Source organism: Platalea leucorodia (genome assembly GCF_965183815.1).
Source record: "Platalea leucorodia genome assembly, chromosome: 4".
Lineage (NCBI taxonomy): Eukaryota > Metazoa > Chordata > Aves > Pelecaniformes > Threskiornithidae > Platalea > Platalea leucorodia.
The window spans coordinates 89,681,928-89,694,142 of record NC_138826.1 but is presented as its reverse complement, the minus strand read 5'-3'; the positions used below and the strand labels follow the sequence as shown (position 1 = coordinate 89,694,142).

At 43.1% G+C, this 12,215-nt stretch overlaps 1 protein-coding gene across 1 annotated transcript in view; it reads left to right on the top strand.

The window, feature by feature from the left end:
* HMGA2 (high mobility group AT-hook 2) overlaps positions 1-5,398 on the top strand; it is a gene marked incomplete at both ends in the record, with an annotated part of 117,856 nt that extends 112,458 nt beyond the window's left edge. The window contains one exon of the mRNA XM_082308992.1: positions 5,351-5,398. Within this exon, the coding sequence (XP_082165118.1) occupies positions 5,351-5,398 (48 nt within the window). The remainder of the gene's footprint in view (positions 1-5,350) is intronic.
* Positions 5,399-12,215: the final 6,817 nt, after the last annotated feature.

Genomic DNA, 12,215 nt, shown 5'->3' with positions numbered 1-12,215 from the left:
GCATACCCTCTCGGGCTTAGAAAGCAGCCAGCAAAATCTGTGCCAATAGCTAATACTTCGTTATAAAATAAAAGCTCTGACAAATTCAGAGGCTCCATATGTAGCATTACTGTGATCCTGCAGTTCATCTCACAAAATTGGTTCTAGTTTTTTAAATCCACAGTTGAGAAATTCGTGAGCAGAAGGTGAAAAAACTGAATTGCCAGCTGAATTGCCAGTGAGTTTCTTGAGGCAAAGACAATTAACCTTGAAGTAGCCGTAAAGGAGCTTAGCCCCAGGGTATTAGAACAGAACAAACGTTTTTACAAAAATGCCAAACAGTTGCCCTTCTGCAGATGGGGGGGAACGCTCCTCTCAAACACCAACAACTGTCTTATTTTTGGGTTTAGTTGTGACCACTTTGTGGGGGTCCACCAAAAAAAAGGAATGCAGAGGACATACAAAGACCGAACTAAGCTTGTCTGCTCTTGAGGACACCAGGATGCTACTGGCTGCTTGTAGTGCCAGAAAAATAGCCTGCACTCACCAAGTGTGGATCACCAAATGGAGGTCTTGGGTGGCAGGTAGAGCTACGTTTCACCTGAAAAGGATGTCATGGGAAAGGAGCCTCTGGGGAACATGGGGTGACTCTGACCTGAAAAGGTGGTGTAGTTTAAATACAGTCATTCGTTGCATGGCTCCATTCTGGATGGTGCCACCGCTGACCTTTAGGAATGAGGTGTACGTGCTAGTGGTTATCACTTCTCGTATTCTTTCAGTATACACCAGTTTGCTTTCCCACAGTGGAGAGCCTTCAAAAGCAGAGATGCAGCATCATAGCTCTGGAGAGGGTTAGTGGGTCCATGCATCTCGACATTGCTGTTTTGTGCCCTTTTAGGTGTCCCAGGGGATCACAGACATCCCACAGAGCAGATGGGCGTGACACAGGAGGCCAGCACCCTTCCGGCCTGGCTGCTAGGTACCAGATGAGATACCCAGGGCATCTAAAACAGCTCTGGGCTCCTGTCTTCAGGCAACCAGCTCCCACCAAGGATGTCAGATTTTGAAATTGTGTGTTGGCCAAGCCCAAATAGGCATACTGGCTGCAGATAGCACTTCTAACTGAAGCCTGCTGTCCTGCCTCCTGGTCCTTTTTGTTACCTTCACCACTGTTAAATCAGGGCTAACAACAGTGGTGCCAGCCCCCCACAGAGTAGCCCTTCTCAGGGCAGATACCTGCTGTGAGCCACTGGCAAACATCTGTCCTTTCTCTCCTGCTGTTACCGAACACCAGTGAGAGGTGAGGGGGCTGCACTGTTGGGTACCAGTCCAGTGTACACATCTGCCAGCTGCTTGCCAGTGATACCTCTCAAGAAAAGACCTGTTAAACATTTGTGCGCGTAGGAGATTGGGAGAAAGCCATCTTGCTGCTCTTTTTTTGGGGAGAGACAGCAGCTCCACATCACTCTCGGCTTGGTGGGGCAGTTATAGCAATTAAGGATGGAAATGGCTCAGGGTGCTGGCTTGCAGTTTGTCTTACAATATCATGCTGTGACCTGTAGCAGCTTGGGATAAACGTACCCATGCATGGGACAACCAAGGACAGGACGTGCCACGTAAAACTGCCTCTGGGGCGCATCCCCATGTCGGTCAGTCCCAGAGGATACATGCATGCGGGGCACATGGATGTGCAGGGAGCCACCTGGGATATTGCCTGAGCAGCAGGGAGTAAAGGCTGAGCTACACGTGTGAGTATTTACCCTGCCCTTCAGGTGCGTGTCCTATTCACCCTGAGGTCTGCGTGGCTGTGGCTTCCCTGTTAGCCGGATCTGACCTGGTTTGAAGCTTTCTCGGGTTTCTCTCTGCAGTCTGCTAGCCCAGCCTGTTGCGAGCTTGCTGCAGCAGAAAACAAATAACCAGGGGAGTAGCTGTTCAAGGCAAAACTGGGTCGATGAACATTTACGCTCCATTAACACATGTCACCATTCTGTCTCCACAACTACAGTGAATGCACCTAAGAAGTGAGAACAACCTGAATTAAGGCTGCCATGTAACCTGAAACCTTTGCTTCTTGGCTGAGCTTCCTGCAGTGGTGTTGCTGAATTTATGCTCTGCACGGCTATCATGCTGTGACTGAGTGACTTGGATTTCTAATGTCTGCTCTAACGACCATGCTTTCCTTCTTGATTTTTGCCCTTCTCTTCAACTTGATGGGAAGCACATCTGGACTTAAAAAGTGTTTCACTCCAGCCCCAGTTCCTCCTCCGACTTTTGACTCAGGGACTGATCCTATGATACGTGGCTATGCCATCGACCCTGGTGGGTCTGTGAGGACTTGTAAGTGACTGGAGGGTGCTAACTGATGGTAAAGCATCCTTTCCCTGAGGTGCCCAGTGCCCTGACGTGCCACACAGTGCACTTCAGTGAATCTCTGGCTGAAGCAACTCAGTGCAGAGCTGGTTTGCAACTTCTAGGGGGTGCACAGTTATCAAAACGCCTGCCCCCCTCCATCTTTTGGGGAGAAGTGTGTGTGCGTGTGGGTGCTGTAGAGGCAAAGGGTGGGTTGAGGATCACAGCTGCACAACCTTCTGATATTTGCAACCAGTTTTTCACCAGTGCAAAAAATCCCTCTGTTGCTGTCTCATACATCTGCATTTTCTCTTTCAGAACCACTACTCGCTTCTTCCTTTGGGTCCCTCCATGCATATATGTCTGATTTGTATTATCCCTTTGTTTGAATTGTAAGCACTTCAGAGCAGCAATCATGTCTCCATCTGTGTCTTGACAAGGGACTTGCATGATAGGTTGGCTTAAAACCACCCGTCTGTAACTGAGCTATCTTAGGCTTTTGCAAGGAATTAACTTAATGAAGGAAAGTTTTCTTTTTGCTGCACAACAATCTGATCCCTTTGCCAGCTTTTCTTCATGAAAAAAAGTCTTTCTCAAGACTGATGTGAATTTGAAGTCTGCCAGTCTCAAATAGTTTTTAATAATTAGTTTATTATTTACATATTGGGGAGGGGATCAGCTTGATTTTTGGTTTCTCATCCTTCCAGGTCCTACAGGTACACACATTTGCATGTACATATGCAGAGGAGAGAAACTCCTCTTTCATTACATGAACATGCATATATAGATGAAGAAAGAGCTTCTCATTCATTTTCTTGGTCACTGCAGCAGGGGCTACAAGGAAAAAAAATATTGTGAGATTCACAGTAAAAAATCACTAGAGTGGGCAACTCTATCTAAAAATAGCTCTCTGTGGCTACCCTGGCTGGGCTCTGACACATGTCCTTCCACATACTTTGCCTCTCCCCCATCCTTCTTATTCTGTGATCTAAAGTCCACCTGCATGGAAAATGAGTCCATCAGGTTTCAGTAGTCTCCTGACAAGCCAAGTGTAAAACAAAATGAGCTGCTGCTCCACGCCAACGCGTGCGCGGCCGTCTTCTGGGAAACGATGATGTGAGGCTCAGGGCTGACCACGGTGCTGTAAGGGATTAAGCACGTGATGATCATCAAATACCAAAACATGTCTACCTGTATTATGTTAAGAGCACAGAACCCACAGTCGTAATTTTTAACTGAAATACTTGGCTTGGAGGCAAAGCCAGCGTTTGCCTTGATCATCCCAAATTCTGAATTATCAAGGCTCAAACCAACATATTTTGCACGGTCTCTCCATGTGCAGCCCAAATTACCCTTTGTTAGGTGCCCGTAGATACCATTTTTCTTCTTGGCTGAAATGTTGTAACAGTCGAAGTCCCGTAAGGGGGAGGTAAGCAGGGAAAATGCATTACACATTAATGGGATTCGATGGAGTGTGAGTGCAGGTCCCTCAGTGCTGCCAGCGACGGGGTAAAATTCACTTAATCATTTCGTGAGTCAGGGATGATTTTCGTAGCAGCACCGTGAATATAACCCTGCTACAAGTGGACACAAGTTGTTGTGAGGAAGAAATTGTTTATCTGCATGATAGATTGGTGTCTTCTGGAATTTAAATATTAATTGAAAAGTCAAGGTCAGAGGGCAGCTGACACTTGACTGCTCTCTTTTCTCCGCCCACGGCTTTGATCATGCTACATCTTTCTTTGTGGCTGGTGCTCGAGAGAGTACCCCAGGGTCATGGCCTGTTTCCTAGTCAAGAGGTAAAAACCTACTGGCTTAAATATCTGAGGCCCAAGCTTTAGCGGGGGGTGAGGGTATGGGGGGGGGGGGGCGAGCGTTTGTTTCATGCTTTTCACATTTCCCACATAACCCAAAGCAGACTAAACAAAACCAGTGTGAAATCTCATGGCTTGATGCTGCTATGGTTATATTTTTTAAGCTGTCATCCATTCATTTATACTTATGTTTATTTCCTGGATTTACAGCTCTTTTTTTCAGCCTTTTCTTGCGGGGAGGTGGGGGGGGAGGTTGAAACCTTTTGAAAGGGGATTGCAGTGAGCAGTGGCCTGTGATTAAAGCCCAGTGTTTTTCCTTGATGCCGCTCCTCCGCAGCAGTGTCACACATGGTAGCATTTAGGAGCCCTTCACAGCTGAGGTGTTTCAAACACTAATGAATGGAAGTTTGGTCATATAACGCAGGCAAGCTTTAAGGCATGCTTTGCTGAATGGTGTACTGTAGTGGCCTGGGAAAGGAAGAGAGTTATAAATTGTGTCAGTTAGCCACCCAGACAAAATGAAGCCATGTGGAAAATCAAATCTATTAAAGTATGAAGACTGTTATAAGCTGTTTTAAGCTGGTCATTCTTAAAAGGTCTCAGTAGGCTGAGGGGGTACATTCCTGTTCTTCCTAGATCTTTTTCATGTGCTGTCTCAGGCGATGATGTGCAGCATTTGATAAAAAACAACTTTTCACTGACAGCCCCTTCTATCAGAAATTTTTATTGCCCCCGGTTTACTGCCCATGTCCTGAAAGATACTGCGCATTTGTTAAATAAGCAGTGTAAGAGCATCGCATTCGGGCAGGCTTGCTGAAGTCGGACATGAAGGCAGCGGTAGGCCGGAGGAGGACAGCCGATGAGGAGAAGGCTTCCCAGAGCACCCGCTTAACATTGGATACCTGCTCAAAATGCTTTCCATAGTTTTCTAGTGGCCCGTGTCTGCCGGCCGTAAGAGGGCCATGACAAATTACTTTTTCGTGGCACCCACTGGGGTAGGAGGAAGGCCTGGCAGACCAAAGTGGGGTGACTGGAGAGCGGGAGACCTTCCCCTCCTCCCCAAGGTGGCTTCTTGAGACGTCACAGCAGCTGTAAAGGGCATTTTGTTAGCTCAGGAGGTAATTGTCAGCTTCCTGAGAGAAGAGTGAGGTGGCAGGCTAAGATGCATGGTCGCCACAGTATTTATTTTTTCTGTTTGTGTATTCTAGGAAGAGACCGAAGAAACGTCCTCACAAGAATCTGCAGAGGAAGACTAGGAGGCCGCACCATGCAATTTCTACCTCATCAGCAGTTGGGTCTTTTGAAGGGAGAAGACACTGCCTTGACCACTTATTTTCTATTGCCATGGTCTTTCCACTTTTGCCTGGGGGGAAAAGAAATCGCATAACCTTAAAAAGGATTTGACTAACCATCTTCTTTGTAATCCCTTCACAGTCCCAGGTTTAGTGAAAAACTGCTGTAACACAAAGGGGACACAGATTAACGATGCAACTTTTAATTACTGTTTTCTTTTTTCTTAACCTACTAATAGTTTGTTTGAGCTGCTAAGTAAGGGTGAATGGGTCAAGAAGAGCTCCGAATCAGGTTTATGTCATTCACTGCACTGCATATAAGCAAGAAACTTGTAACATAGTCATTATAATGGGCATTGAAATAGGAAAGGCTGGGTGTGTAACACTAAAGCCTTGCAACACTTCCAGCAACCCACTCCCTACTTAGTGAACTCCCTGTTTTAGAACACCAAAGATAAGGGATAGATACTACTCTTTTTTTTTTGTAACCTTCTTGTAGACTTGTACTTGATTTTTTTTTTTTTAAGACTTACTGTTATTTCAGGAAAAAAACTGAAAGCTGATCTTTCACTTCATTCAGCTGGTAATCGGAAGAAAGAAATCAACACGAAAAAGGTACTTTCATTTTGCAAAAGGGAAGAAAGACAAAGATACGTTGTATAGTTATAGATACAAACATATCAGCAGAAGTAGTAGTAAACAAAATGAACAGCCCTCATCTTCTGGACGATAGGAAGCCAGACGGAGTTGGCTTTCTGTAGAGCCAGGCATTTTCTATGGAAGCAAAACTGACTGACACCAAACACTCTTATGCCATTAATGACTAAGTCTTTATCAAGAAAAATCTTTTAAAACATACAGAAAGGTACCTCAAAAATAATCAGGAATTTATCTGAACAAAAATAATCCGTATGTTTTGCTTAGTTTTGACTAATTCCACTCATCCTGTACCAGTATTTCAGAAGAATTGAATCTCTCATTACTCATCAGTCATGATGTAAGAACCAACACCACGTACCTCAGCTAAGCTCGTGCATTACTTTAAGCAATGTATTTTGACATAGGATGGTTCACTGAGCACCTCTGTGCCAGTGGCATTTCTCCATCTTTTCATTCAAAGCAGCACTTTTAGCACCAGATGCAATATTACCCCACTATTCAATACTACCTCTGATTTTTACAATTAACTCAACAGACTGATAAATACATGCTGCTATACACATTAAATGCAGGAAATTTTTACTGGGTAGATAATCATAAGTATCTGCATTTTCCCCTTGTTTCTACTTCAACACTTAATTGCAGTTAAGGAAGCAATATCTTTATTGTGTTTCAGCATGACTATGTATTTTTCTTTCTCTTGGTTTGTTTTTGGTTTTTTTTTATGTACTTACCCTATTCTCTGCTAGACTTCTGTGTAATGTACTGTTAACTTGAATATATTTTTGTACTGAATTGCTGATAGGTTTGTGAGGATAATTTTCTTCAATGACACTACATGACATAGAAAAAAATTAGCTGTAATGTTTAAATATTACTGTCCAAGTTTGTACCTCAAATGAATTGTTTTAAAAAAATGGACTAATTGATTGACAAAGACCTACCTCCAGACTTTAAATGGAATGAACTTGTTACTTTCAGCATTAGTTTTGAGACGTTTGAAACAGTTAGGACTGCAACTAATCCCTAATTCAAAACTATTTTTGTAAAATAACTTGTGGAAAATGAACACATTTTAAATTACTTTCGTATTAAAAAAAAAAACGAACAAAAAAAAAAAACCTTCAAAGAAACTTGAAGCTTTGTAGGTGGGAAGCAACAAGCTCAGCTTTTGCATAATGCAATCACAAATATGTGTTTAAAAAAAAATTAGTAGATTGTAAGAAAATACTTGACAAGTATTTTCGTGTATTTTACACAAATGTGATTTTGTAATATGTTTCAGCCAGATTTATTTTAAATGCTTCTTATGTAGAGGTTTTTTATTCTCCTCTCTCTCACTTTTGTTGTTCTTTCTTTCCCCTCCAATTTCGTTTTCTGTATTTCTGTTTTATTTCCCTTCTTCCTCTCTTTCCTAGTCAGTACTTTGTACCATTGTATTAATAACTGGGCCAGGGGTAGTTTCTCAGGAAGGCGTCTGTTGGTATGGCTTTAGTACCGAGCCAAATGCAGTTAAAGATAACTACTTACTGGCTTTTTCCAAGAGGCAGTGTCAAGAAATGCGGACCTCCTCGAAAGCCCGCAGAGGGTTCAGTGACGGAAATCGCTGAGAAAGAGCTGATCGGAGTATTACAGCTAGACATGTTAATACTAAGTGAAAGAGAAATAATCCTAGCTATACAGTAGCTCTAACAGGCCAAATCCAGTGTCACTTGAAGGCAGTAGAAGGAATTCTGCTGACTTCAAAGGGCATCGAATCAAGCCTTAGCCAGTCCCTTTTGGGGTTTGGGGTTTTTTTTTCATTTTTTAAAACCACAGTATTCAGTGGATGACACAGAAATAATCGCTGGGTGTGTGTCACACTTCAACCTCCGAGAGACTTACCACTCTGATGAACTGAATCTTGTATTTTCTATATATTGTAGTACAATCAAAACACATTACTACCTCTTAGGGCCTACTATACCTCATTTTTTCAGACTGAAAAATTGCATGTGGCCATTGAATCAGTGAGAACATCATAAAATTTTTTATATATATAGTTTATTTTTATGGGAGATAAATTTTATACGACTGTTCTTTGCTGTCATTGGTCACTGCTAACTAAGACTGGACATTTAACTCTTCTACCATTTCTGCAAGAGAGGTGTGTTTGCAGGAAAAAAAAAAAACGCTTCAAGATGTTTAACTACAGTTTACTTTTTCTTTTGAGTGTCTTCTAACTTTTGCTTTGTTCTTCGTGTAGAGTTGCTGTCTATGATTGTACTTTGAATCGCTTGCTTGTTGAAAATGTTCCTTTAATGGATTATCACAGTCTGTTCAGCACAATAAACATAATAGCCTCTGTGATCCCCATGTTGTTTGATTCCTAGACTTTTGTCACAGTTCCATAAAATGGGTAATAAAGTTTGGTCACAGTGACCAAATTTGTAAAAGCTTTGCATGCAAGTAGTCTTTTTTTTTTGACCCAGGACCGTAGGCGTGTGCCTGAGAAGAAGTACATTTGCTGTTAGGAGCCCCAGGGGTGGGTGCTCAGCAGAGGGACACATATTATGAGGCTCCCCTAAAGGTGAGGCACCTGTTCCCGGTGTGGGACTCGCTGTGCCGAGCTGAGGGCTAGGACGTGCACTGGGGAGCAGTGATCCTACCTGCCAGACAGGAGATATTATAGCACGGGCAAGGATGAAATGGGGTTTTGTTGCCTGGCTTCTAATCTGCCTTTTTGGGGTCCACCAAGATGATGAGCCTTCTCCTCTTTTTAGGCAAGATTGCAGTTCACATCCAGCTTCATGGAGTTTATATTATGTGGCCATTAGGCTAAAAAGGGCAGGTACTCAGAGCAGCAGAGACAGAGAGGTGGCTGGGTATGGTCTGGGGCAAAACTTGAGGAGCTCAGGAAACTCTGAATTAAACACCCACCCCTCCTAAGCTGTCATAGGCAGACTGGACAGGATTCTTCTGGCTTCGGCTCTTCATTTGCTGTTACATGGTCCTCTGGCCTGTTACAATGAGATTTAAAGATCGTGGTGCATGTCCATTCATTCATATTTGCAACCATGCCTCTCTCACCTAAGACGATTGTTCAGATATTAATTCCTCGGATGTTTAAGTTTACACATTCTTTGTGTTCACTCATTTGCAAACTCTCCACCTAATCTCTTTTGGCTTAGTAACCTTTGCTTTCCCAAGGGCTTTATGGCATGTTCCCTTTGGACTCAATTACTTGTAAAATAACCAAAATACAATCACAAAAAAAAAGCATTAAGTAGTAACACCCATTCAGTCCTGAGTCAGAGATGTGAGTAATTGCATTCATCACATTATGTATCCTCTTCTCTCCTTGCTCACCCTGCTCGGTGGTATTAAAGGATCATTCCACTTTTCGGTCTTCCTGGTGGTCTTCTTCCCTGTGGTTGCCATCACTCGGCTCTTCCTGTTATTTTATCTGATGTGATGCTCCAGCTGTAACCCACCCACCTAATGGATCAGCCAAGTGGCTGAACTTCTGCTACCCTGTGCTTAACTCCCCTCTACTTCTTATTAGTCATTCCTCCAGCTTCCTTCACTCCCACTTCCCTTCTTGGGGCATCTTCCAATAAACTTCTGCACGCTTTATGCCACAGTGGGACTATTTGTGTGTAAAAAAACTAATCGGCTTCTGCAGGATTGAGGCCTGCATTTGTCTAGCAGCCAAGAGTGCTTTATCCAAGGTGCCTGTGGCAAGGGTCATATTAAGTTTCTGCTTTTGCTTTCCACTCCCATCATATCACATCCACACAAAGACAGGGAATTATTGAAAGCTGGCGCTGCCAGTGCCTTGCACAGCAATTTAATTGTCCGTAGCTTTTTTTAAAACTAGAACATCTGGTCTGGTCATTGTTCGAGATGGGATCCAGCGCAATGGCAACAACATGTTCCTCTGATCACAAGAGAGGAGACAGATTTGTCACACCTCAAACTTCACCCGAAGCCTGAATGAAGCAACGTTTCTCACCCCAGCACCTTTGCATATACGGACATAGAATTTCTGTCTCTCAATTCATCCTTTTTTAATCTCCCACCATCTTCCTGATCACATTAATTTTTAAACATACAAATGTACTTTGGCATATAGCCTTTAGTGCAAATAAAGATCCAATTGCTATATGCCTTCTTGATTCAGAAATAATACCAATTGAAGCTTTATTACATCTACTTGCTCAGTCAAACTACTGTCTGCCACTCTGTGTTATATACATTGTCTGAAAAATACAGACGTCCTTGCTGTCTGGACGTTTCATAGCCTGCACAGTTAATGTGGGTTAATGCTCTGTTCCTGCCTGGCTCCTGGGCCCGCGGGCTGTGCGCCATGCTAGGAGACACCAGTGACAGGGAAACCTCGACCCCCTTGCTCACAGGCGCACAAGGAGCGAAGCTGCCCCATGCACGCACTCCACCTTGCTCTGGGACATCTCCGGCGTGCAGCTCCTGCCCTAGCTGAGTTGCTGCTCCGACCGTCCTCACATCCTTCAGTCGGTGTGATGAGCTCTGCTGTTGCTCTTCCCCTCCGGGCTGATTCACCTCCATGTGACAGCAAGGTTTAACGTCTTTTTTCTTCCCACCTTGTATTTCCCTTTGCCACCCAAACAACCTTTTGGCCTATTGGATTTTTTTTTTCATTTCTTTCCTTCCCACCTGTGATGCTTTTCCCCCTTGTTCCAGTATTCAAGAAAAAGGCAGCATCTTCCTGTAATTAACGTCCTCTGAAGATACATGAATGTCATTATGATTAGCCTGAAGTTAAGAGTCCAATGTGGTAGCAGCTGAAGTGGGAAGCAATCTGCCTGTTTACACTCTAAAATCAGGCTGCAGATGGTTGCGCCCCAAACCTGCAGCTCAGGATTATCATCAGCTTTTATCTGCTAGAGAAAGGGGATATTGAAACATTAGGAGATAAGGCACAAGTCTTCAACAGTGCTTCCCTACTAAGATGGGGATAATTAAGCACAGCTAAAAACATTAGCATTGTCATATAAAGGAGGAGCTTTACGTTGTTAATAATGGCTAGGGTAAAACCGGAGCAGGAATCCAAACATATGCTACATTAAGGCACGCTATTAAAATAATCAGTGAAAGAAAAAAACAAATGAAAGCTGGGTGGATCTGAAAAATCAATGGCAGGCAGAAACATTAATTAGCCAGAGAGGAAACTTAGCAAAGGCAGAAGTCCCATCAAAAAACAAGATTACATTACATTATATATGAATGTCAGCTACAAAATATTATGTGGACCACCAAAGATTATGATTTTAATCGTAGGGGTTTTTAATTCAGAAAATCTATTAAATATATATAGTCCCTTAAGGCATTTTATTCTTAGTTCAGGGAGTAGGCAGAAAAATAAGCACATTTTTATTGCATTGGAACACATTTGCCATAAAACCATAGTTTTAGCAATATCACGTAATAAAAACTAAAATTTAAATCAACATTTGAAAACAAATCAGCTCAGCAGATGCATAGAAGGAATTACTTTGGCCCTACATAACTGCAGAGTATTGTCTTTAAAGCTACATCATAGTCTAAGATAGGGGTTTTATGAGGCCTGACATGCTCTAAAGGTGTTTACAATGAATTACCACTCCTAGACTGCAGCTGCGCTTGGGGCCAAGACAAATTAATCTCTATCTAAGGCGCTGTTACAAGACTATTTTTGCCAAAGGTTCATCATGTGCTCGGTTTGAGATGGTTTAGGTTTGGCATTTATATCCCAACAAATACACAGTAACTTCAATGAGATCCAAGACCTAGGGAATGTCACCCGCTGGCATCTCCCCATGCAATCCAGACTTTTGGTCTCCCCAGAGCAGGAGAAAAGCAGGACCACATATGGCTGTTCTTGTGTTACTAGCAACGCCCTTGAGATCCACCTCACTGTCCAGTTATAGTCCCCATGCGTCTCAGAGGTACCACCATGACTGGTCAACAACTCACCTTACTTCTTTGCAGGGAGAAAGGGGTCTTGCCTTAAACAACACAGCATGTGGCAAAGCTCATGACACAGACCTTTTGTTTGAGGAGGCCATAAAAAAAAAAACATTCTCACCTTTGCAAACAGTTTACAATCACAAGATGCATCTCT